The sequence below is a fragment of the Hyperolius riggenbachi genome, chromosome 1, assembly GCF_040937935.1.
Source record: "Hyperolius riggenbachi isolate aHypRig1 chromosome 1, aHypRig1.pri, whole genome shotgun sequence".
In the NCBI taxonomy this organism is placed as follows: domain Eukaryota; kingdom Metazoa; phylum Chordata; class Amphibia; order Anura; family Hyperoliidae; genus Hyperolius; species Hyperolius riggenbachi.
The window spans coordinates 281,080,112-281,105,762 of record NC_090646.1 but is presented as its reverse complement, the minus strand read 5'-3'; the positions used below and the strand labels follow the sequence as shown (position 1 = coordinate 281,105,762).

The following is a 25,651-nucleotide window of genomic DNA, read 5'->3' as shown; positions in this document are numbered from 1 at the left end:
GAGGGGTTAAATTTAGACACCAGGGAGGTCTTTCTGCACTGGAAGTAGCCAGCCAGTAATGCTTGGCCAGAAAATAGAAGAGCCACCAGATCTAGGGGATGTCCCGTACCCACACAGAGCTCAATCCGGTAATTACATCGGCGCTTTCTTTTGCTAGAACCGAACTGTCAAACTCAGCGCGGCGGCACTGATCTAGCTTGATTGGTTGCTGGCTATTCTGAATGCTGCGTGACGTAGCTCGCGTGCGCCACCCCCAGTTGCTACCGACGCGACACACTTGGATACGGCAAGATGGAGGAAGAGGAAAGCGGCGCTGCTATGGATGGGATTATCACTCAGTTTAACACTTACGAAGACTTTCTGGACTCGCAGATCAATTCATTGGACCTCTACTATCTGGAGGTATGCAGATTCCGCCGTGGCAAACAGGTTGCTGGAGTACCTTGTACGGGATGCGCTGCACGCTAACCTGCGAGTTTACCTGTAAACAGAAACATTTTACATTTAATAAAAGAACGATTTAAAAGTCGGATCAAATGTGACGGTAGTGCAGATGGTTTGTACAGAATAAAGGTGTAGATAGTCCCTCCTCTACTGCATTACAGTACAGAGGAGCCCATGGTTCCCTCACAGGTGACTGGGAAGCAGCCAGTCACGTGCACATCAGGTAATAATGTCAGAGACATCCATCAATGCTACAGCAGTGCTAGTGTAAAGCAAAACAACGAGCTTTCCACAATGTGTTAATTAGTTCTCAGGCAAATATAACCAAGGATGGCAACCTAATATTTACATTTTGGAGATCAAGGGACACGGAAACAAAATTGTGAAACCTATTTTTACAGTCTGGGAGTGGGCCAAAATTGCGGACAATTGTGTCCCCCCTCCGCATTTACTGTGCATGCCTTTACTTGCCCATAATATAGAGTGACCAGATTTTTGTGGGTGCAACCTGGGACAGGGAGGGGGGGAGCGCGCCGCGGCGAAAAGTGGGGAGGACTGAGGAGCGCCCCGCGCGAAAAATGGGCGTGGCCATGACATTGTATGGGCGGAGCTAACGTAATGATGTAACAGCGAGGCATAAGAAAGCAGGGTACTTATCCGTTAGCCGGGCGCATCCGGCAGGTGGCGACAAAACTCCACCAGAGTTACATCTTTCCCTATTATCCATGGCGGCCTGGAGGGGGAATAGTAATTAGCGCCACCTGCCGGATGCGCCCGGCTAACGGATAAGTACCGAAAGCAGTGTTTACGCCATGATGTGGACAAACAAGACTTTGCATCATGGGTGTGCAGATATTGTGTGATGCTAATAGTATACCGTAACCACAAAGCAGCAAACATAGCCATCTATGACCATTAAATAATAAATGCAGTAACAGTTACCCCGGACACCAGAAAATAAACGCAATGGGCAACATGTCAGCACAAAATAAACGCAATGCGGGCAACATGTCAGTATAAAATAAATGCAATGCGGGCAACATGTCAGTACAAAATAAACGCAATGCGGGCAAACATGTCAGTACAAAATAAACGCAATGCGGGCAACATGTCAGTACAAAATAAACGCAATGCGGGCAACAGACCAGTACAAAATAAACGCAATGCGGGCAAACATGTCAGTACAAAATAAACGCAATGCGGGCAAACATGTCAGTACAAAATAAACGCAATGCGGGCAACATGTCAGTACAAAATAAACGCAATGCGGGCAAACATTTCACCAGAAAATTAACGCAATGCGGGCAAACATTTCCCCAGAAAAGAAACGCAATGCGGGCAAACATTTCCCCAGAAAAGAAACGCAATGCGGGCAAACATTTCACCAGAAAATTAACGCAATGCGGGCAAACATTTCACCAGAAAATTAACGCAATGCGAGCAAACATTTCCCCAGAAAATTAACGCAATGCGGGCAAACATTTCCCCAGAAAATTAACGCAATGCGGGCAAACATTTCCCCAGAAAAGAAACGCAATGCGGGCAAACATTTCACCAGAAAAAAAACGCAATGTGGGCAAACATTTCACCAGAAAAGAAACGCAATGCGGGCAAACATTTCACCAGAAAAGAAACGCAATGCGGGCAAACATTTCACCACAAAAGAAAGCGCAATGCGGGCAAACATTTCACCAGAAAAGAAACATAATGGGAGCAAATTTCACCTGGAAAAGAAAGCATTTACTCACCTGGCAGAGGTCTCCGGCCTCTGGCGAGCTGCTCCCGGGACCACCTTCCTCCTGCTCGTCTCCCACGCTGACAGGGCTACGGCAAGATGGCGCCCGAAGCCCTGTACTGGAGATACAAACAGTCTCCAGTACAGGGCTTCGGCAGCCATCTTGCCATAGCCCTGCTCGCCTGCCGGTGTTGGAACAGACACCGGAAGACCAAGGAGGCTGGAGTGGGGCTGCAGGCAATGAACTGGCACGGCGTCTATAGACGCCGCTGCCAGTTCATGAGGATAGAGTGGCCAGAGTCCCGAGGCCGGGACGTCCCGCTGCTGAAAGCGGGACGTTTCCCGGGACCTCATGCAGCCTGGGACAGCGGACCCCGAATCCGGGACGCGTCCCGGGCAATCCGAGACGTCTGGTCACTCTACATAATATCTATTTTGGAAGGCTGTGGTGGAAGAGTATGGGTACCAGCGGATGACCTTTGAGAGTAGGGAGATTGTGGCTGACCTGCACTGTTGGGGTGAGGGGAGAAGCGATATAATGGATGACAAGCAAAGGTGGAGTGAGGAAAGAAGGGTTATAGTGGTGATAGTGGTTGGCCAGCAAGGAGTTGGGTGAGGGGAGAAGGGTGACAGTAGATGACCATCATCGAGGGAGATGGGTGACAGTAGAGGCAATCAAGGGTGGGGTGAAGGCAGAAGAGTGACAGCAGATTACCAGCAGGAGTAGGATGAATAAAGAAGGGTGACAGTAGTTAACCAGCAGGGTGGGGTGGGGGTAATAGTAGAGGGCCAGTATGGGTAAAGTTAGTGGAAAGGTTGACCAGCAGGAATGGAGTGAAGGGTGACAGTGGCTGACTAGCAGGAGCGATGTCAGGATAGAGATTTGACAGTACATGACCAGCAGGAGTGGAGTGAAGGGAAATAGGTAACAGTGGCTGACTAGCAGGGGTGGGGATAGATGTGACTGTGGGTGATCAGCAGGGGTGGGGTAAGGGGCGAAGGGTGATATCGGTTTATGAGCAACAGTGGAGGAGGAGAGAAGGGTGATAGTGGCTTACCAGCAAGGGTGGGTGAGGGTAAAAGAGTGACAAATGTAACTAGGAGAGGGGTGGAGAAAGGTAAAAGTGGCTGCCCAGCAAATATGGTGTAGGGGAACAGGGTGATCAAGGCTGACAGTTGCTGACCAGCAAGCAATGGGCAGCGCTCACAGGCTGCAAGTGAAGTGAAAACTCCAGAGATATGCCCAGCCCCTTGGGGCTAAATACATACCTTGAATACAAATCAGATGCAAATTATGTGCTAAGTGTTATATTCTATGTCTCAAAGGCTCAGCTGCGCAACAATAAAAGATGCACATGTATAAAGCTTGGAAATGTGCCAAATGCACTTCCATTTCACAACTGCTACACTATGAAAAAGTGCCAATGGCACAAAGGCTTCCCAATACATTGAATAACATTTATTAGATACACCCTGTTTATTATTTTTATTCTTCTGTTTCTCCAAAGTATAATGCTGCCTTCTGCCATTGTGCACCAATTGCCTGGTGCAGAGCGTTTCTGTGCTTAAAGTGGCTACGCTTGGAGGTTTGGTGCTTCTGGATCCCAAGTCATCATATTGCTAGCAGGGGTGCTCTTTTGCAGGTGTTCCTATTGAAATACCCTACCTATTGATTTGTCCTACCTTGACACCAAGTGTCTTACCCATGTTACCTTGCTCCTGCAATGGTGCCCACTATTCTCCATGCGTGCCCTTGTTGCTGACCACAGTATAATGACTGTGGCTAGGGTATGTGTACTTCAGCGGAGTGTTGAGCCTTGCACGTACATAGTTGAGGTTCGGTGTTTGTGCTGGCACAGTGTACAGCATTAAGCGCCAAGTTGTCCATTGCACAGTATAAAAGGATAGCTCTGTCCAGTAACAAGTGCTGTTTATTCTGACAGCTAAAGTGTGGGTTCCTGTGTATCTTGTATTTCGATCTGCTGCTTCTGCTGATTCTCTAGTTGTGACCCAGCCTGCCTAACTATTCATGATCTCCCTCCCCTGGTTTGACTTCGGCTTGTGACCTTGAATCCTCTGTTTGCTGCCTGCCTCAACCCTTGGCTTGGATACAGTGTACACCTGTTTGCTACCTGCCCTGATCTCTGGCCAGGACAATATTTATGCCTTTCTGCAGTCTGCCCTGACCTGCCTACTGGGACTTTCCTCACTTAGGTGTTACCATTCTCCCGACCACTAGCTGAGTTATCCTAGGGGTGACCCGGTGGAAACTAGGCTGCAAAGTCAATCATGCCTTGCTCTGGCCTAGACCTGTAGTCTCCTAGACTCCACAACTGGGTAATGCTCAGTTCGCTGTTGGAAGGATTAATGGCTGCCACAGATCTAACACAAGGATAAGGTGAATAAAAGGACACCTGAAGCAAGAGACATGTGATTGTCACATTTATTTCCTTTCAAGCAATACCAATTGTCTGGCAGTCCTGCTAATCTTCCTGGCATCAGCAGTGTCTGAATCACATACTTGAAACAAGCATGTGGCTAATCCAGTCATACTTCAGTAAGAAACATCTTTTCTGCATGCTTGTCCAGAGTCTATGGTTACAATTAGAGGCACAGAATCAAGGGGACATCCAGGCAACTTGCATTGTTTAAAAGAAAATAAATATGTCAGCCCCCATATCACTCTCGCTTCAGTTATGCTTTAAGGTTAGGCACTAAGAAGGAAGGGGTTAAGGTAATGAACTAAGGAAGGGTAGTTTAAGTTTATATACACAGCAGGAAAGTGTACATGTGAGACATCAAAGTAGAATTTCAGTGTGATTTACATGTTTGCACCCCTCCTGGCATGTGTCATGCGATGGTATATGACGCATACTGGCACGGGATTGGACATGAGGCTTACCTTTACTATGGCATCTATTTTTTTTTTAACACTTCAGATTTATTTTAAAGGGTTACTTAAGTGAAAATAAAAATCAGTTTAACTTACCTGGGGCTTCTTGTAGCCTCCTGCAGTCATCCTGTGCCTCCTGCTGTCATTCCTAATCCCTCCGTTGAGTAACAGCAATTCCTCCAAAACTGGCCGGTCGCTGCCATTTGGCACATGCACGGTCCTGGGCCACGCACATACTGATCGCTCTCGGCGAGGAGGCGTGCGGCCGGCCAGCTTTGCGCATGTCACTGCTGCATGCCGGAGGGACTCGGACGGACACAGGATGACTCCATGGGGCTGCAAGAAGCCCTAGATAAGTTAAACTTTTTTACTTTAGATTTGCTTTACATTTTGTCCCTTTCCCATCCTGAACCTGAGTGAGCTGAACTTAAAGGGAGGGCATATAGTGGCTGTGCATATTGTAGGAGAGCACACATGACTGTACTTATTTATATAGGTACAGGATGGTTATACTTGTTCCGAATGGGGGAGGGTCTACATATGACCAGAATTTCTCCTGGAAAGAAACTTCTGTGCAAATAACAATGGGCCCAATCCAAATCACTTTTTCTTCTACGTTTTTTCTCCTAGGTGATAAGTTTTTTTATCTTCTGTTTAAAATAACTTTTCTGGACTCTGCAATTGAAAAAGTACTGTCAAAATTATTCTGAGTATTTTCTTGCTTGCTGGTGGCTTAAAAGGTTATGTTTTGATAAGCCAGCCCGTTCCAGCGATGGGAACCTTACAGAGTGGGTTCCCTGTGCACTAGCACCAACATGCTTGGGCCCCAACAGAAATAGCTGAATCCGATCGGGCACGCCTGTGCAGCAACGTGGACTCTATCCGGCTTTTTTCTGAAGAAAACCAAGCAGGACAGTGTTAGTATGCCTTTGTGAGCTGCTGACAAGTGTCTTCATGCTCTCTTTTGGGGGTCCCAGAGCTGGAATAAGCCTGCAGAGGAGAAAGAGGGAAGCATATTTAAGTTCCAGAGGATTCTCCCTATGGGGCACTTTTTTCATTACAGGTACTCAGTAATAACATAAATTCCGAATTCTTTGGAAAAGTGAAATTTCCCTTTAAGAATGCAAGGAGTGAGACTTTCATAGCCTGTCCTCAGATCCACTTCCCCTTGGATAGTTTAATATGCCAGATTGTTTTCTTTGCAGTACATCTATCAATATGGCTGAGTTAATTTGCAGGTGCATTTCCCTCTCAGATCATTTTCATGTAGCAACTGATTTGCTAAACACGTACACACGTCCAGCGTAATGCACGACCAACAGACCAACATTTGAATGACTGGTTGTTTGCACGATTTTTACGTACACGTGTGCTGACCAGCTAAGCAACCAAATCATTTTAATGCCGTGCGCTCACCATACCCCACATTCAAACAAACAACAAGTCGTTCAAACGACTGTACACACGTGGCCAACTTGCACGATAGTTGGTTAGTTGAGCTGCAGGTTGGATCGGGCAAACCGCCCGTTATCTGTTGGTCGTCTAGACGCTTACTGCCCATACACATGCCCAACTTATCGTTCAAAAGACAAGTTTGAACGAGAGTTGGTCAGAAAAGTTGGACGTGTGTACGCACCTTAAGGGTATCCATTCTGTGTGTACTGGTGCTGCTGTGGGTTCCTTGCTGGTCGTGACTGGAGCGGTGACATGGCTGCAGCGGAGCTCAGCTGCCTGCTTCTCTGAGTGACTGGGGCTGGTGCAGCTGGAGATGGAGCACGGGAGTGCCAAGGCAGAGGTTGCGGTGTGGGATCTGCAGCTGCACTTCGGCGGTGGTAGTGGAGGACCACACGGTTGGGCTGGAGAACTCCAGCAGCGATGGAGTGGCTGCCGATGCAGGCTGTCCATCTGGGGGAGGTACGTGGGTGGGCTGGAGACATCTGGTGGCTCTGTAGCAGCTACTGGTGGGGCCGGTTCAGGCTGCTGGTGGGGGACCACATGGGTAGGCTGAGTACCTCTGGTGAGGATGGAGTGGCTGTTGGTTGAGGCTTCTACAGGCTTTACCACATGCGTGGGCTGGAGACCACAGTGGCGGTGTAGCAGCCTGATTCCTAATCGGGCAGCATGTTCTGATCCCCTAGTTCCAGCTGTGGCAGCGTGGAGCAGTCCGGGCAGTGGTGGAGAGAGATCATGGTCCTCTTGCGGGCTGTGGAGTGGCCGGGTTTTAATTGTGAAAAAGTACTTTCAAACATATTATATTGTAATTAGAATTTTCTTGTTTGCTGGTGGCTTAAAAAGTATTCTATACTGAAGATGTGAAAATATCCCCAGGATAAAATTTAGGAGAAAAAGTGAATTGGATCAGGCCCTTTGTGTTGTATGGATATTGTTGTGGGTAAAAGTTGAAAGCAGGCAGTTCCTGCAAACCTGGTACCATCTTGCTTGAAAGTGACAGTGATGTACTGTACATACAGAGGTTCTAGCATTTTGCATGCATGAGACTTGGCTAGTGGAACTGGCCATGCATTTCCATAAAAATATGTGGTGGTATCCTACAGTGTGTCTGTTGTCCAAGGAGTGATCACTCAGGACCAGCCTCCAACTCTCATACCTTATTATACTTTATTTCACAATATACTCCACAGCCCTGAATATACATAAGCACAAATATTATTTGGATAATTTTGCAAATCTGAACTGACAGTGAAGTTTGTTTGCCTTACATTATGGAATACATTTCTATTACAAATTCTGATTCATTTGGCTCAGACTTGATATTTTACTTGAAAGAAAATGATCTTGGGATATTATTGCTTCTTGAGTATGCAATTAATGACTCTGGCATAAGGAACCCAGGTAGGTTGTTTGGGGCCAGGGCCGGTTTAAGCAGCAATGGGGCCCCAGGGCAAAATAAACCTGGGGCCCCCCCCAACATATACCCTGGAACAAAAATCGGCATTAGGGGACCTTTTTTGCAGCTGGTATAGTCAGGGTGTGAAGTCCCAATCGGTCGGAGCTCCACATTCTGGCTATCCCAGCCTGCATGGGGGACAAGGGGTTAAAAAGTTTCAGGAGGGGGGACCCCACATAATTTTTTTTTTTTTTTTAAATTCCCACACTCTAAACATAAAAAAAAAATTGGGAAAATAGGAAAAAATGCCAGGGATCTTCGTACAGCCATATTGCGGCTGTATAGCGATCCCTGGCCAAAGCGCTGCGGCTGTGTATAGACCCCCTGGAAACCCTGTCAGGAAATTTATTGCGCTTTCGTTTGATGCATGTAAAATTACACTACCGTTAGGTTTGCTACTAAAAGTGACATTTACCGCATTTAAAAGTATACTTTTTTCCTTCTAAACTTTAAAATCGATTTTCTCAAAAACTATAAGGTCTTTTTGAAAAATAGTGTTTTCCTCTTATTCCTAATGATCTCCTTAACATATCCTGCAAATTTAGGGTTTCTAGCATTTAAGGTGGATTTGCTATTAACCATTAAAGTCGGCAGGTTTTTAAATGTGTATTTTTTTTTTCCTTTGAAACTTTAAAATCGATTTTCTCAAAAACTATAAGGCCGATTTGAAATTTTTTTTCCTCTTGTAGCCACTGGGGGCCCCTACAAGCTCTGGGGCCCTGGGGCAGCTGCCTCCTTTGCCTTAATGGTAGCGCCGGCCCTGTTTGGGGCGCATACTTTCCTATATTTTTTTATAGTTTTTAGTGCCAGTCCCATTTTAGTATACCCTCACAGTAGCAGTGCTTCTGTCTATAACATTTTCATGCTAGGTGCAGCAACAACTCTTTTATTCTAAAATATTATTTTACGTTTACTGCTATCTAGAATCTATTCATGATAGTCTTTCGATTTTTCAGGCTAGGTTCACAGTGGTCTGTTACATAGTGCACGTGTTATAATGAGTATAAACTGCCAAGGAGACTGGACATAGACTTTAATAAAAAAATAAAAAAAGTCCTGCATGCAACAAGTTAGAGTAACACAATAAGTTTCAACACAGTACTGTGAACAGGCCCATAGTATTGTATGGGAAGTGAGTTGACATGCCGAATTATTCTGCACTGCAACTGTGAACTAGCCTTCATACCTCATTTTGATAGACCATTTAGACATTTGAAAGTGAAAGATTTGCAATATATGGGAGATTTTCTAGGACACTGGAGTTCTTCTTTAATGCATTATATAGATCTTCATTAAAAGTGCATTTCATTTTAATAAATGCTAAAAAGAATACTATCAACAATTTGATCCAAGGGCCCACTGAGATCGGCTGGACTATCTGAGAAGCCAGCAGCGAGTATCTCAATGTTTATGTTTCTGCTTACTATATAGGAAGAAGAAATTGAAGCTGGCACCATCCAATGCTCTTTTACAGATTTATTTGCAGACTGTCATACAGTACAAGAAACGTTTCGGAGTGATAGACATGCTCCTTTATCAAGCTAGGACAGTCTCATGTTGTACATTGAAACAACAGTTTAAATACCACACCAGACATTCAAATGCACCAATGACAGGCTATGAAACAAAATCAGCCAATCCCCTACCGCTATATATAAGCTGACCTGATGGGGAACTAGTGTAACACTTGTGTGAGCCAATGGGAGCGAGTAACTCACCTGCGGTATATGACAGAGTACCCACAATCCCCACACTGGCCGGTGCAGCCCCCAGTCCGATGTAATGGCAAAACAGAACTTGCTGGAACTCCAGTGGTGTCCGAGCTAGCCGTGGCACATCTTTTGGGGTAGTGCATTTTTTCAATCCTGTGGTGCTTACTAAATAGGTAAACTTTTCGGGCATAATCATTTAAAACACTAGATGGCAGTATTATTTCATTTTTAGCTTTCATATGCACATAGTCTTTATAGTTTTACATGAAAATTGTACTTCTCTGCATAGTACAATACACATGCAGTAATGGGTAACGTAAATGTTTGGATTATTAGTTAGGTTGCATTCAAGTTTGTTTTGCCTTGTTGTGTAAAGGATTCTTGCTCATGTTTCCAAAACATACAACACTCTTTCATACGCATGAAAAGACGCGTGTTTTGGTGCAACACTATGTCAATGTAAAATTATGTTAAAAAAAACTGAATAGGTTGACATTTTTTTTCATGTGTGTGAAAATCACAATGTATGCAAATTAGCCCATTGATTTACATGGGCTGTCAGTTTCATTGTATTTTATTTTTTTGCAAGCAAGAAAATGAAAAATGACAGACATCATGATTGGTGCTTTAATGTGAACATGACTAAAATCTCAGTTTATGATAAGTTTTTTTTTTTTTTTGTTATAGTTTTTTATTATTTATTTTTTATTATTTATTTATTTATTTTTGTATTTTATATTTATAGAAAGTCATTTTTTAGTGTACAAAAATAATGTTTTTAGTATGAATACACAAAATAATGTGTAGTGACTTTTGCTGTTGCTATTTGCAGCAGGGAATCTGAGGTGAGAGGGATATGGAGGCTGACATGTTTATTTCCTTTTATACAATGTACATTGCCTGGCTGTCCTGCTGATCCTCTGCCTCTAATACTTTAAGCCATAGACCCTGAACAAGCATGGACATCAGATGTCTATGACAAATCTCATAAGATCAGCTGCATGCCTGTTTCAGGTGTGTGATTTAGACCCTACTGACTAGAAAGATCAGCAAGACAGCCAGGCAACTGGTATTGTTTAAAATATGGCAGCTTCCATAGGTCTCACACCTCAAATTCCTTTTTAGAGTTAAAATATGGCAAATATTTGTATAATGTACGTAAATAAAATGTTTCAGAGGTCAATTTACTAAGACTATGAAAAGTTAGTTTTCAGAATTACCATACAGACATTGCAAGTATTTCATTCACTTAGAAACAAATCTACACTTGCCTCCTATGACAGTGTGTAGTGTAGCAACTTACTGTAACTTTAAACGAGTTAATTGAAGGGCGCTGCTATATTAATTTACAGCTGCCTATTCCTCAAGGTCTGGGGTATCCCCTTCCCCCTACCAATACTTGGAGCAAAAAAAGTTAATACAGAGGATGGCGCTTTGAACGGGCAGAGCCGAGACTCGAACACTGGTTGCCTGTGTCAAAGGCAGAGCCCTCAACCACTACACTATCCATTAATATATATGTAGACAGCGCTCCTCTTCTTACATCTCAACCTGCAGGATTAAAACCTGGACATTGTGCATTACTGTTAAACTTAACACACTGACACCCCAGTGCTTTATAGTGCTCCACACGTGCTGCACACTTAGTGCAACGATCCACACGGCCCCTACAGAAATGCAGGCTCACCAGATGTAATCCACCTCATTTTTCAGGTGGGTCTCTCACATGAATCAATAAGCCAACGAACTAGCAGCTTCAGATCACCAAAAGAGTTTAATCCAGATTCCTCTTAAAATCACAATAAAAACAACAAGGCCAACATAGCGTAAAACCATAAAACAATAGCTGCCAATGCCCTGCGCTAAGGTGCACTCACGTCATAAGGATGAATAATGCGCATATCAGGCCTCACGTAAGCCTTGCGGTGTCACCTCCAATGCGGTTTCGGCGTCCCGTCTCCGCTATGGCGCTTCCTCTCGTGTATAGGTTGTAGCCGGCTCGCGTTCCCCAACCTGCTCCCAGTGACGTCAGGCGCTCCAAGCTCCGCCTTACGCGTTTCGTCCGTCAAGGACTCATCAGAGGCTGACGTCACTGGAGCGTCCGACGTCCTTTATACCAATTTCCTCTTACGCTGACTCCAACGCGACCCGTAGGTCGCGTGCGTGTACGTCATGTCGTTCTCATTGGCATGCGCTGGAGCGCATCGGCCATCCCGTCGTGCGTTTCAATTTAGTTTCCGTATCAGTGGGCCTTTGATCTTAGATACACCACATCACTGCTTCAATGGCGCCCTCTGCTGGACACCTACCTAACTATTTTTGCTTCATATTTAATACACATACAATCTATAAAACAGAATTTTAAATTTAAACTTTGGATTTTTGTACATACTCTTTATGCTTCCTTCTCAACTACTTGATCTATCTTCTATAGAATAGCTTATCTAATGATCAATGCCCCATCTGACTCTACATACATGGAGGTGACCCCCCTATTATTCACCTGCATTTCCCATTTTTTGTGGGTTTCCACCTGAGTGTCTACTTTACTTATACACCCCTAGTTCATATATATACCCTTACTCATTAAGTGACCCTCTGACGTCAATGGCCTCCTATTCAAACAGCATACAATTACATAGATGTCCCAAAAGGGTCCCCATTTACAAGTGTGCCATATTTGCCATATTTTCTATGGCCACCCATGGGGGAGAAACCTGTGGCCTGTGACTAATTACCCTGTGCCCCTATGGTTCCTCTGCCCCCCAAAAAATGCCCTCCTAGTAAAGTAGACACTCAGGTGGAAACCCACAAAAAATGGGAAATGCAGGTGAATAATAGGGGGGTCACCTCCATGTATGTAGAGTCAGATGGGGCATTGATCATTAGATAAGCCATTCTATAGAAGATAGATCAAGTAGTTGAGAAGGAAGCATAAAGAGTATGTACAAAAATCCAAAGTTTAAATTTAAAATTCTGTTTTATAGATTGTATGTGTATTAAATATGAAGCAGAAATAGTTAGGTAGGTGTCCAGCAGAGGGCGCCATTGAAGCAGTGATGTGGTGTATCTAAGATCAAAGGCCCACTGATACGGAAACTAAATTGAAACGCACGACGGGATGGCCGATGCGCTCCAGCGCATGCCAATGAGAACGACATGACGTACACGCACGCGACCTACGGGTCGCGTTGGAGTCAGCGTAAGAGGAAATTGGTATAAAGGATGTCGGACGCTCCAGTGACGTCAGCCTCTGATGAGTCCTTGACGGACGAAACGCGTAAGGCGGAGCTTGGAGCGCCTGACGTCACTGGGAGCAGGTTGGGGAACGCGAGCCGGCTACAACCTATACACGAGAGGAAGCGCCATAGCGGAGACGGGACGCCGAAACCGCATTGGAGGTGACACCGCAAGGCTTACGTGAGGCCTGATATGCGCATTATTCATCCTTATGACGTGAGTGCACCTTAGCGCAGGGCATTGGCAGCTATTGTTTTATGGTTTTACGCTATGTTGGCCTTGTTGTTTTTATTGTGATTTTAAGAGGAATCTGGATTAAACTCTTTTGGAGATCTGAAGCTGCTAGTTCGTTGGCTTATTGATTCATGTGAGAGACCCACCTGAAAAACGAGGTGGATTACATCTGGTGAGCCTGCATTTCTGTAGGGGCCGTGTGGATCGTTGCACTAAGTGTGGAGCACGTGTGGAGCACTATAAAGCACTGGGGTGTCAGTGTGTTAAGTTTAACAGTAATGCACTATGTCCAGGTCTTAATCCTGCAGGTTGAGATGTAAGAAGAGGAGCGCTGTCTACATATATATTACTGATCTGTGGATTTATGATAGCGAAGACTCTGAACTTTGTGGATATACGCTTAAAACAAGTAACCAGTATTTGGAAAGTTGAGTGGGTGGGCGCACTCTGCACCATTATAATTTCATTGCAAGGATATTTCCACTATCCCATTTGAGTGCTGCCCCCAATATTCATTATAATACATTCAATATCTCTGTGACATGTTTGTTTGTAACCACTAATCATTTTAGTATCATTGTGGTGTGAGTTTCCCCACTGTGGTAATTTACATTACAATTTTAAAATCAAGGTATAAATTATGGATGCTTTCGCCCTGAGAAATAGGTCAGCCATAAATGTAGCGGGCATTTTTTCCAAAGAACCCACTAAAGCTAGAATAGAAACACTTGAGGGAAATTTTAAATGCTTGCACAACCTTATGCTGAAGGAGCAGGTGGCATGGTGGGAGCATGCTAGCCTAAAACGATATATTGAGGAAGATATAGTTCCCAAAAGATACAAGTGGGACCTCTTAATTCAGGATGGAGAAAATAATGAAGCAAATGATAAGGAAATGGGTGAATTTTTGAATCAAAGTGGGGTAAATCTATTAAAGATCCTTGCAAAAAGGAAGCAAGCGAGATTGGATAGATTGGAAGGGGAGATTGACCAGTTAAAAGTAGCCATGGAGCCTTTTAGAGAAAATGAGGGTTATAAGAGACACATGGAGGAATTGACAGGTAAATTGACAAAAAATGAACAGGAAATTATAGAAATCAGACAAAAAAGATTCCTTAATGATTGGGGGGAATATAAGCAAAAGAAGGCCTATAAGTGGCAAAATGGCATAAATACTAAAGCAAAAAACCAACTAGAAGGGGCTACTCCAACAGAAAAAACGGGGGCCAACACTGCACCCGATACTCAAACAAACGAAGCCCGAGATAATCGGGACAGACAAATTGGTGTAGAATTAGATAAGGAATATATACAGGAGGAAGAGGTGGAAAGTGAGTGGGAAGAATATGAAGGTGGTACCCCACGGGGCATGGGGAGGACCACCCTTGAACGGCAGACCCAAAATACGTAGAAGTCCCAAAAAATTAATTCCTCCGAAATATCCCCATAATCGAGGAAGATTTGGTGAATGATTTTATAATTTAAGACAACGGAAAGGAGATGAGACCCCCCACCAAGGGAATGGGCAATATGAATATGAGTATGATGGAATTCCAACATCAAATAGATATGAGAAATTAAACGAGTATGATGACCGTTTTTTAGGGGTGAACCGGGGACCCAGATGGAGACATCCATATATGTATCAGGAAGAAGAATGGGAGGGGGGCGAAAAAAGAACAGGAGAGGATCTAGGGGGGGAAGGAGAGAGCAGCAAAAGAAGAAGGAAGTAAAAACGGGGGGCATATTCAATATAAGTGGTATTCAATTAACTAAGCCACAGCTAAGACTCTTGGACAAAGGACTTAATTATGCACCACCTAGTAAACTCAATACATTTGGGGTGTATGTAGACATCCATAAATATGTTAGAAGACTGACACAGAAAAAATATTTTCTGAATCGTGAGGGCCCCACCAATAGAGCTAATCCTATTCCACAAGAATATGTGCACACGAACCTGAAAAACAGATCCCTATTCAACCCCCAAGATACCTCTAAAGAAAATACCATTGATACATTTAAGCGTGCAATACTCCAAGATGTGGAGAAATTGGATGTAAAGAAATTCAGGAACTCCAAACAGATAAACCAACAAATCCTTGAACTGGTGGAAAACAATGACTTAGTTCTGAAGCCAGCAGATAAAGGGGGGGGGGGGGGGGCCTGGTTATGATGAACTCCCTACAGTACAGGAATGAAATGTGTAGATTACTTAAGGATGAGCAAACATATAAGAAACTAAGAAAAGACCCTACATGTGAATATAAACTAAAGTTAAAAGATATACTGATGCGGGGTGAGAAGGAGACCATCATCTCCACCAATGAATTTCAATATCTATTACCCACAAATCCACGCATTCCAGTAATTTACTGTAATCCTAAGATTCACAAGAATATTGAGAACCCCCCAGGCAGACCTATTGTCAGCGGGGTGGGTTCGCTCACTCAAAGAGTGGGTGAGTATATCGATATATTCCTTCAAAATATTGTGGGTCAATTGCCACACTTATTAAAAGATACCAAACATCTATTACAAAAAATAAGTGACATGGGGATGGAAGAGGGTGACGTCCTGATCACTGGGGATGTCACGTCTCTTTATACGGTTATTCCCCACCAGGAAGGAATGCAAGCTGTGGAAGAAGCATTGAAACAATTGGGCAATTTAAAGGTCAAGCAGATAAACTTCATCATGGAGTTATTAAAATATGCATTAGAACACAATTATTTTTGGTATGAGAAGGAATTTTATGTACAACGCACGGGTTGTGCCATGGGGGCAAAATTTGCACCGTCGGTGGCAAATATTTATATGGCCAAATGGGAGCAAGAACTGTTGACAACAGAGGGGGCAGAGTACATAACCTCCTGGAACAGGTTCATTGACGACCTGTTCTTTATTTGGAGGGGACCTAAGGAGGCGTTAGATGTCTTCTGTAACAGGGCCAACGATCATTGGAGCCCTATAAAAATCTCATTTAATCAGTCATATGACCAGGTCGAGTTCCTAGACCTGGTTATTAAGAAAAAAGACAATTTATTGAATGCAGAGACCTTTTTTAAACCTATGGATAAAAATGGGTATATCCCACTAGAAAGTTGCAACCACAGGAGGTGGCTTGAGAATATACCTAAGGGACAGCTGATGCGGATAAGGAGAAACTGTACTGAGGTGGAGACTTTCAAAAAACAGAGTAAAATACTTACACAAAGATTTATAGAAAAGGGATATAAGGAGAATACCCTTAATACACTGGTGGAAGAGATAACAGCGATGGATAGAGGAGACCTTCTCAAAAATAGAGTGAATGATGTAATACCACAAAAAAACAGGGACTTTGATATATTATTGAATTACAATGGCCAATACAGGGACATAGAACATATAATCAAAAAACATTGGAACATTTTGCGGCTGGATGGGGTCCTGAATAAGGTGGTGCCTGACAGACCGGGGTTCATATATAAAAAGGCCCCGAATTTGAAATCACAATTGGCACCAAGTTTCATCAATCCACCCCTTATACGAGCTGGGGATATGTTGGGACAAAAGGGCTTCCTTCCGTGCCGGAGCTGCAGGGGGTGCAGAGAAGCATTGCCGCAAAGGGGGGGTTCATTTACATCAAACAATACAGGACAGGTGGTGACATTAAGACAATGCATCACGTGTAATTCAAAAGGGGTAATATATCTACTTAAATGTCCCTGTAATATTGAATATGTTGGCCGTACCACTAGGAAATTGCATAAAAGGATTGGTGAACACGTGGCCAACATTAGAAAAGGCCTGGCCACACACAGTGTGTCAAATCATTTTAGGATTTTTCATGACAGTAACCCTGCAGGTATGAAATTCATGGGCATAGAGGCCCATGTGAAGAAATGGAGGGGGTCCAGTTTGGTCCGGGACATCTCTCAGGCAGAGGGGCGATGGATCTATAACCTAAAAACCATGGTGCCCCAGGGCATGAATGTGGAATTTGATTTAAAGGGAAGGTTCAGGGACTAGCTAAAAAAAATAAAAATCCATTTCCACTTACCTGGGGCTTCCTCCAGCCCGTGGCAGGCAGGAGGTGCCCTCGGCGCCGCTCCGCAGGCTCCCGGTGGTCTCCGGTGGCCGACCCGACCTGGCCAGGCCGGCGGTCAGGTCGGGCCTCTTCTGCGCTCCATGGTGCATTCCACGCCGGCGCGCTGACGTCATCGGACGTCCTCTGGGCTGTACTGCGCAGGCTCAGTAGTTCTGAGCCTGCGCAGTACAACCCGGAGGACGTCCGATGACGTCAGTGCGCCGGCGTGGAACGCACCTCGAGCGCAGAAGAGGCCCGACCTGGCCGCCGGCCTGGCCAGGTCGGGTCGGCCACCGGAGACCACCGGGAGCCTGCGGAGCGGCGCCGAGGGCACCTCCTGCCTGCCACGGGCTGGAGGAAGCCCCAGGTAAGTGGAAATGGATTTTTATTTTTTTTAGCTAGTCCCTGAACCTTCCCTTTAAATTGCTTTATAACAAATGACCTGTGAGAACTGGAGATTTAAAAGACTCACAAGTAGGGGTAGGGGGTCTTAGATTAGCTCAGGGGAGTACCCTATAGCTTTGGAGGAGGGGTTTTGTGGGGTAGATGATGCACATTAAGATGTGAGAAATTTGTGGCCGTAGTACAAACTAAATCATGGGGCACATTTCACCATCACCTCTATTATCTAGGAGGGCATTTTTTTGGGGGGGCAGAGGAACCATAGGGGCACAGGGTAATTAGTCACAGGCCACAGGTTTCTCCCCCATGGGTGGCCATAGAAAATATGGCAAATATGGCACACTTGTAAATGGGGACCCTTTTGGGACATCTATGTAATTGTATGCTGTTTGAATAGGAGGCCATTGACGTCAGAGGGTCACTTAATGAGTAAGGGTATATATATGAACTAGGGGTGCATAAGTAAAGTAGACACTCAGGTGGAAACCCACAAAAAATGGGAAATGCAGGTGAATAATAGGGGGGTCACCTCCATGTATGTAGAGTCAGATGGGGCATTGATCATTAGATAAGCCATTCTATAGAAGATAGATCAAGTAGTTGAGAAGGAAGCATAAAGAGTATGTACAAAAATCCAAAGTTTAAATTTAAAATTCTGTTTTATAGATTGTATGTGTATTAAATATGAAGCAGAAATAGTTAGGTAGGTGTCCAGCAGAGGGCGCCATTGAAGCAGTGATGTGGTGTATCTAAGATCAAAGGCCCACTGATACGGAAACTAAATTGAAACGCACGACGGGATGGCCGATGCGCTCCAGCGCATGCCAATGAGAACGACATGACGTACACGCACGCGACCTACGGGTTGCGTTGGAGTCAGCGTAAGAGGAAATTGGTATAAAGGACGTCGGACGCTCCAGTGACGTCAGCCTCTGATGAGTCCTTGACGGACGAAACGCGTAAGGCGGAGCTTGGAGCGCCTGACGTCACTGGGAGCAGGTTGGGGAACGCGAGCCGGCTACAACCTATACACGAGAGGAAGCGCCATAGCGGAGACGGGACGCCGAAACCGCATTGGAGGTGACACCGCAAGGCTTACGTGAGGCTTGATATGCGCATTATTCATCCTTATGACGTGAGTGCACCTTAGCGCAGGGCATTGGCAGCTATTGTTATATGGTTTTACGCTATGTTGGCCTTGTTGTTTTTATTGTGATTTTAAGAGGAATCTGGATTAAACTCTTTTGGAGATCTGAAGCTGCTAGTTCGTTGGCTTATTGATTCATGTGAGAGACCCACCTGAAAAACGAGGTGGATTACATCTGGTGAGCCTGCATTTCTGTAGGGGCCGTGTGGATCGTTGCACTAAGTGTGCAGCACGTGTGGAGCACTATAAAGCACTGGGGTGTCAGTGTGTTAAGTTTAACAGTAATGCACTATGTCCAGGTTTTAATCCTGCAGGTTGAGATGTAAGAAGAGGAGCGCTGTCTACATATATATTAATAGACTGATCTGTGGATTTATGATAGCGAAGACTCTGAACTTTGTGGATATACGCTTAAAACAAGTAACCAGTATTTGGAAAGTTGAGTGGATGGGCGCACTCTGCACCATTATAATTTCACTACACTATCCAGCAACCACTGGCTGGACTATTCCAGGATGTATAGTTATTATGCACACAATCCAATATATATATGAAAGGATAACGTCAGTTTTTCTAGGTATATAAATTTGTTTATTAAAGGGAAGGTTCAGGGAGGGTGGGTAAAAAATACAAATCAATTTCCACTTACCTGGGGCTTCCTCCAGCCCGTGGTAGGCAGGAGAACTACTGCGCCTGCGCAGTAGAGCCCAGAGGACGTCCGATGACGTCAGTGCGCCGGCGTGGGACGCAGAAGTTCCGGGCCTTGGAGCGCAGAAGAGCCCGACCTGGCAGCCGGCCTGGCCAGGTCGGGTCGGCCACCGGAGACCACCGGGAGCCTGCGGAGCGGCGGCGAGGGCACCTCCTGTTTGCCACGGGCTGGAGGAAGCCCCAGGTAAGTGGAAATTGATTTTTATTTTTTACCAACCCATAAATATTAAGGTCTGATAAAAATGCCAGGCTTGCTCACAATTAAAACAATGGTCATCTGAATATTTCAAACCAACAACATTCACTCACATATTTCATACTATTATTAGGTATGCACTCTCCTATGCCGTGTTCTCACATGCATAAATCACTCACAGCTTGCACACAATGGAGCCACCTGATCCAAAAGAGACAAAAAATGATAAAAAATAACCTAAATAAGAAAAAATGTATACAAATATAGATCTCTTCTGTTCAAAAATTGCCCCCACAAGTTCTGTGTAGCACTATAGTCTGCTGTAACACTGTAGTCTGCCACTCTAATAGAGCTGCCAAATAGCTTTTGTTAGGAGTGCTTGCAATAGTAGTGCTTAATCGCATTTCTCATAAGGTTACTCACGCGTCTTCTAACAGTTATTGATTCTCTCCATGCGGGCTCCGGCCGGTAGCCTCGCACTAAGTCCCCCACTCAGAGTGCAGTACGTCCGCTTCCTATGCGTAACTGTATCCGCGTAGTTCCAGCAGTACAGTAGCGGTGAAATCAGCTCTGCCTACAGCTTCCGGACAAGTGGTTGACTGAGAGTGACGTCACTTCCCCCTGGAGTTTATTGCGTTCCACCTTGCTTTCCAACGCGGCTGTCAGGATCCAGGCTCGTTTTAGCAGCCCGTGGATAATGCAAGAGTGTCCACACTGGTAGCTTCTCTATCAGCTTGCTCATAACTCCTTTTAGATCGACATGTTTCAATGGCAGACGGCCATCTTCCTCAGGATCTGGGTCAATTTACTAAGACTATGAAAAGTTAGTTTTCAGAATTACCATACAGACATTGCAAGTATTTCATTCACTTAGAAACAAATCTACACTTGCCTCCTATGACAGTGTGTAGTGTAGCAACTTACTGTAACTTTGTCTAATTTTCACTTTTTTATGAATAGGTCCAGTAGGTAATACATTTAGGAAATGTCCATGGTTTAAGCTTAAAGCTTAAGCTTAAAGCTATATACACACGAGGCACGGATGTCTGCAGTTGCATGGAGACAAGCAACAGTTGAAAGTCTCCAGCAACGACAGTTGTATACAAGCGACGATTGTATACACACGGCAACAACCTGTCTGCAGCATAGCGGAAACTGTTCAATGAACTGTCGGACTCACAAGAGTTGCTAGAGACTAGCATGCACACGACCGCACCGACTTGAGACTAGCAACGGTTCCTGCAACAGCTGTTGCCGGTGGTTGAACAAGTCAATTGCCTGGGGACAGCTCTGATTAGCAACAGTTGCTTGCGCGCACCTCATACACACGGGGGACCTGTCCCCGCAACATGCGCGCGCCACGTGTTTCCAGCAACAGTTGTAGCCCGTGTTATGGGCCTTAAAGGTACATACACACGAGGCACGGATGTCTGCAGTTGCATGGAGACAAGCAACAGTTGAAAGTCTCCAGCAACGACAGTTGTATACAAGCAACGATTGTATACACGCGGCAACAACCTGTCTGCAACATAGCGGAAACTGATGCTCAGCAACTTCTGTCGCAGGTTCAATGAACTGTCGGACTCACAAGAATTGCTAGAGACTAGCATACACACGACCGCACCGACTTGAGACTAGGGACGGTTGCTGCAACAGCTGTTGCCGGGGATTGAACAAGTCAATTGCCTGGGGACAGCTCTGATTAGCAACAGTTGCTTGCGCGCACCTCATACACACGGGGGACCTGTCCCCGCAACATGCGCATGCCACGTGTTTCCAGCAACAGTTGTAGCCCGTGTTAATGGGCCATAAAGCTACATACACATGAGGCACGGATGTCTGCAGTTGCATGGAGACAAGCAACAGTTGAAAGTCTCCAGCAACGACAGTTGTATACAAGCAACGATTGTATACACGCGGCAACAACCTGTCTGCAACATAGCGGAAACTGTTGCTCAGCAACTTCTGTCGCAGGTTCAATGAACTGTCGGACTCACAAGAGTTGCTAGAGACTAGCATACACACGACTGCACCGACTTGAGACTAGGTACGGTTGCTGCAACAGCTGTTGCCGGGGATTGAACAAGTCAATCGCCTGGAGACAGCTCTGATTAGCAACAGTTGCTTGCGCGCGCCTCATACACATGGAGGACCTGTTGCCGCAACATGCGCGCGCCATGTGTTTACAGCAACAGTTGTAGCCCGTGTGTATGGGCCTTAAGGGAGCATGTTTCCACCAGGAAAATTTCAAGAAAGTGCAGTAGGAACTTGTTCATGGTCAGTCTTGTGCTATTTTCTGGACCAATCACACAACTATCCTATTGAGGGCTAAAATTAAAGAATTCCTTTTTTTTTCAACCAAAAGATATAAACATTGTGTATGTTTATTATTTATGCAAAAGATGAGGGGAACAGCCTGAGGGAAAAAATATTTAAAGAGGGGCTTACATTACTATGCATTTCTTTTTTATTAAATTATTTACATAAATTATTTATATTGGATCTAAATTGATTGCTGAAAAACAGTTATTGTAACTATACTACACAAAACCAGCCTTTTTTTTAAAATGCAGGCTTGTTTGTTTAATTAAACTCTTGTTATGGTGTGGGAATTTTTACATTATAAACTTTTGTGATAAAGAGGTAAGGGGTCATTAATTATTCCTTTTTGCTTGTATACCTTTAAGCAGGAAGATATCGGGGACCTCGTTATTAAGGAGCTTTCAGATTATACATAAGTTCCACACCGCTATTTCTTCCATCTCTTTCTTCACACCACAGGTAGGGATATACTGTAAGCCCTTTACCTTATAACAAAGATGTTTGCAAAGGGGACAGCTTTTCTGCCCTTCCTTTTGCAAGGTACCTCCAATGATAACCATTTGAGCTAGTATTGCTCAGGGAATGGAGCCCCATACTCCTTGGTTCTGGATTGCACATCCACCTCTCATTTACTTGAGATATTAGGCAAACTGCCTGCCCACTAGGCCAGTGATCTGCAAACTTTGCTCTCCAGCTGTTATGGAACTACAAGTCCCACAATGCATTGCAGGAGTCTGACAGCCACAGTCATGATTCATAAAGGTATTGTGGGAGGTGTAGTTCCTTAACAGCTGGAGAGCCAACTTTGCAGATTACTGCACTAGGCAGTGGGATATCTAGTGAGTAGAGAATTGTGCACTGTGGAATGTGTTTCCTGAAATCAAGGCCCTTTGCACGGTGGACAGGATGCGCTGCCTCCTTTTGTGGCAATGCCAGTGCAGTAAACTGAGGGATTTATTCTTGCAATCTTTTGCGTAGTAATAGTAGGTCAATGGAACAAAGGTAGAATTTAGCCTTCCTAAAGCCCTTTTCCATTTTTTTCCAAATCCCTCCCACAGCCATACATAACCTAAAAACCCTCTTATGTTTTTAATGCATTTCATTTTTTTATTATGAAAATCTTTTACCAGTAAATTATAGATTAACATTGGCATGTTAAGCTCCATATGTTGGCTTTGTAAGTACAGTATGGATCATTAACAATGTTCAATAGATAATAGGGCCTAATTATCAGTCACCAAGTCAGAAGACTTGACTTTGTAAAAAGCCTCTTTTTGCAGCAGAGGCGTAGCTAGGGTTTTCAGCACCCTGGGACAAAGACAGTTTTTGCGCCCCCCCCCCACCCCCGGACAAAATGGGGGTGGCCACACATTAGAATGTGGTAGTAGTCATGGGTAGAGTCAAATGTTATTACCACTTGAGGACCGCAGTGTTAAACCCCCCTAAAGACCAGGCCTTTTTATTGTTAATTGGCCACTGCAGCTTTAAGGCCAAGCTGCAGGGCCACACAACACAGCACACAAGTGATCCCCCCCCTTTTCTCCCCACCAACAGAGCTCTCTGTTTGTGGGGTCTGATCGCCCCCCCCCCCCCCCCCCCGTGTTTATTTTTTTTTTATAAATATTGATGTTGGTGATTTTTTTTTTTTTACCATCCCTCCTTTTTTAATTGTTTTGTAAACCCCTCCCTCCCCCCCAGCCAGCCAATCCTGCTATCGGCTGTCATAGGCTTCTGCCTATGAGAGCTTATCGCTCTCTTGTCCCCCAAGGGGACAGCCGCTGCTGATCGCAGCGCTGTACTAACAGAAAGGACGGCTGTTACTCCGTCTAACAGTCTTCCGAGCTGCGATTGCCGCTCGGAAACTGATGGCGGGGCGGAGCTCCACCCCCCGAGCAGGAGATGCGCGCGCAGCCTGCGCGCGAACTCTTGGAAAAAACAGACCCAGGACTTGACTCCAGTTGGCGTTAGGTGATCCTGGGGCTGCCGCCGCGACCACGCCCATTGCCGTGAGGCGGTCTTTAAGTAGTTAAAATAGCCATATGTGCCCCCTTACCCTTTCAGAAAGCCAGGTGTGCCCCCCGTTCCACCCGTTTAGAAAGCCAGATGTGTCCCCCTTTAAATAACATTTTTCTGCTGCTAACGCTTCTGCGCTTCTCTGCAGAAGGAGGGAGAGAAGCAGGGGCACTTTGGGCAGCCATTGAGCCACCTTTCATGCATGTGGGGGTGCAACAGCCGTGCTGAGAGCCCTCACAGTGCTGCGCCTGGGGACACATGGTCCCCTTTGCCCACCCATAGCTACGCCTCTGTTTTGCAGCAGTGTAATGTATATGCGCATGTGTAATGTTTTTCTGTTCACTGAAAATGTTGCCTATTAAGCCTGCATGTAGATCCCAAAAATTAAGATTGGTGTTTAGAAACAGTAACCAGTCTAGAAAAAGTTAAATTAGGTTTTATTTTTACAGTTATAGGAGAACTAAACAAACATTATGATTAGGTTGCTATGGTGAGTTTTTCAGTGTTTGGTTTAAGTTCATTTTGTAGTTCATGAGCAATTAAAAATAATAAAAAAAAATATCTTCTATACTTGGTTTTTAGTACTAAATAAAAAAAAATATATATAATACAAAGAGATGACACTATATATTAATGTGTAGTATTTCATAGTTTGCTAACACAATATATAAAAAGATAAGATACTGTATGTTTTGCCTAATTATTAAAAAAAATTACATGTAGTCTTAAAAATATATGAAATTAAAAAGTTACATACAAAGAAGAAACTGTAACGATCGGTGTAACACAGAGAGGATCTGATTATTGGTGATCTGCAGTATCACCAAAAATACAGATATACACCTGATTATTGATGATCTGCAGAATCACCGATAATCAGATATATTGCTAACCTCTGGACACCTGAGTGATATGAGTGTTTGGTGCAACAGTAATACTTTGAGGACAATACCTGGAGAACAGGTACTAAGGCAGTAAGGAATACTGCACTAGAGAACAAGAACCTAACAGTAGCCTGAGAATCTCCCGAAGGGAGGAGTCAGGCTGGGAGTAGGAAGGACCAGAGCGAGAGTGACACCAATAGGAGGATGTCACTGACTGATCTGTGAACTATCTCTAAACAGGGGAGATAGCTCTCGAGGTCGGGCAAGCCAGGTCGGCAACATACGGACAGATAAAGTACAAAGAAAGGAGGCTGATTCGGTAATCCTAAGGCACGCAGGGTTTGGCAACAGAGTATAGCGAAGTGCCGAATCAGTGATCAGAAGAGAGGTCAGGAAAGCAGAAATTCATAACAGATAATAACAATGCCTAGTCTTGGGTGTGAGCTCCGTGATCATCAACACCCTGGAGCTAGTCTGACATATAACAGAATGGTAATACAAGTCCCTAGTCTTGGGTGTGAGGTCCGTGATCATCAACACCCTGAAACTAGTCTGAAGTATAACAGAATGGTAACACAAGTCCCTAATCTTGGGTGTGAGGTCCGTGATCATCAACACCCTGGAACTAGTCTGAAGTATAACAGAATGGTAACACAAGTCCCTAATCTTGGGTGTGAGGTCCGTGATCATCAACACCGTGGAACTAGTCTGAAGTATAACAGAATGGTAACACAGATTCTG

At 44.6% G+C, this 25,651-nt stretch overlaps 1 protein-coding gene across 1 annotated transcript in view; it reads left to right on the top strand.

Annotated features, from left to right (window-relative positions):
* Window positions 1-249: 249 nt before the first annotated feature.
* Window positions 250-25,651, top strand: part of CFAP299 (cilia and flagella associated protein 299) — a 634,310-nt gene continuing 608,908 nt past the window's right edge. The window contains exon 1 of the mRNA XM_068271140.1: window positions 250-402. Within this exon, the coding sequence (XP_068127241.1) occupies window positions 292-402 (111 nt within the window). The 5' untranslated portion in view covers window positions 250-291. The remainder of the gene's footprint in view (window positions 403-25,651) is intronic.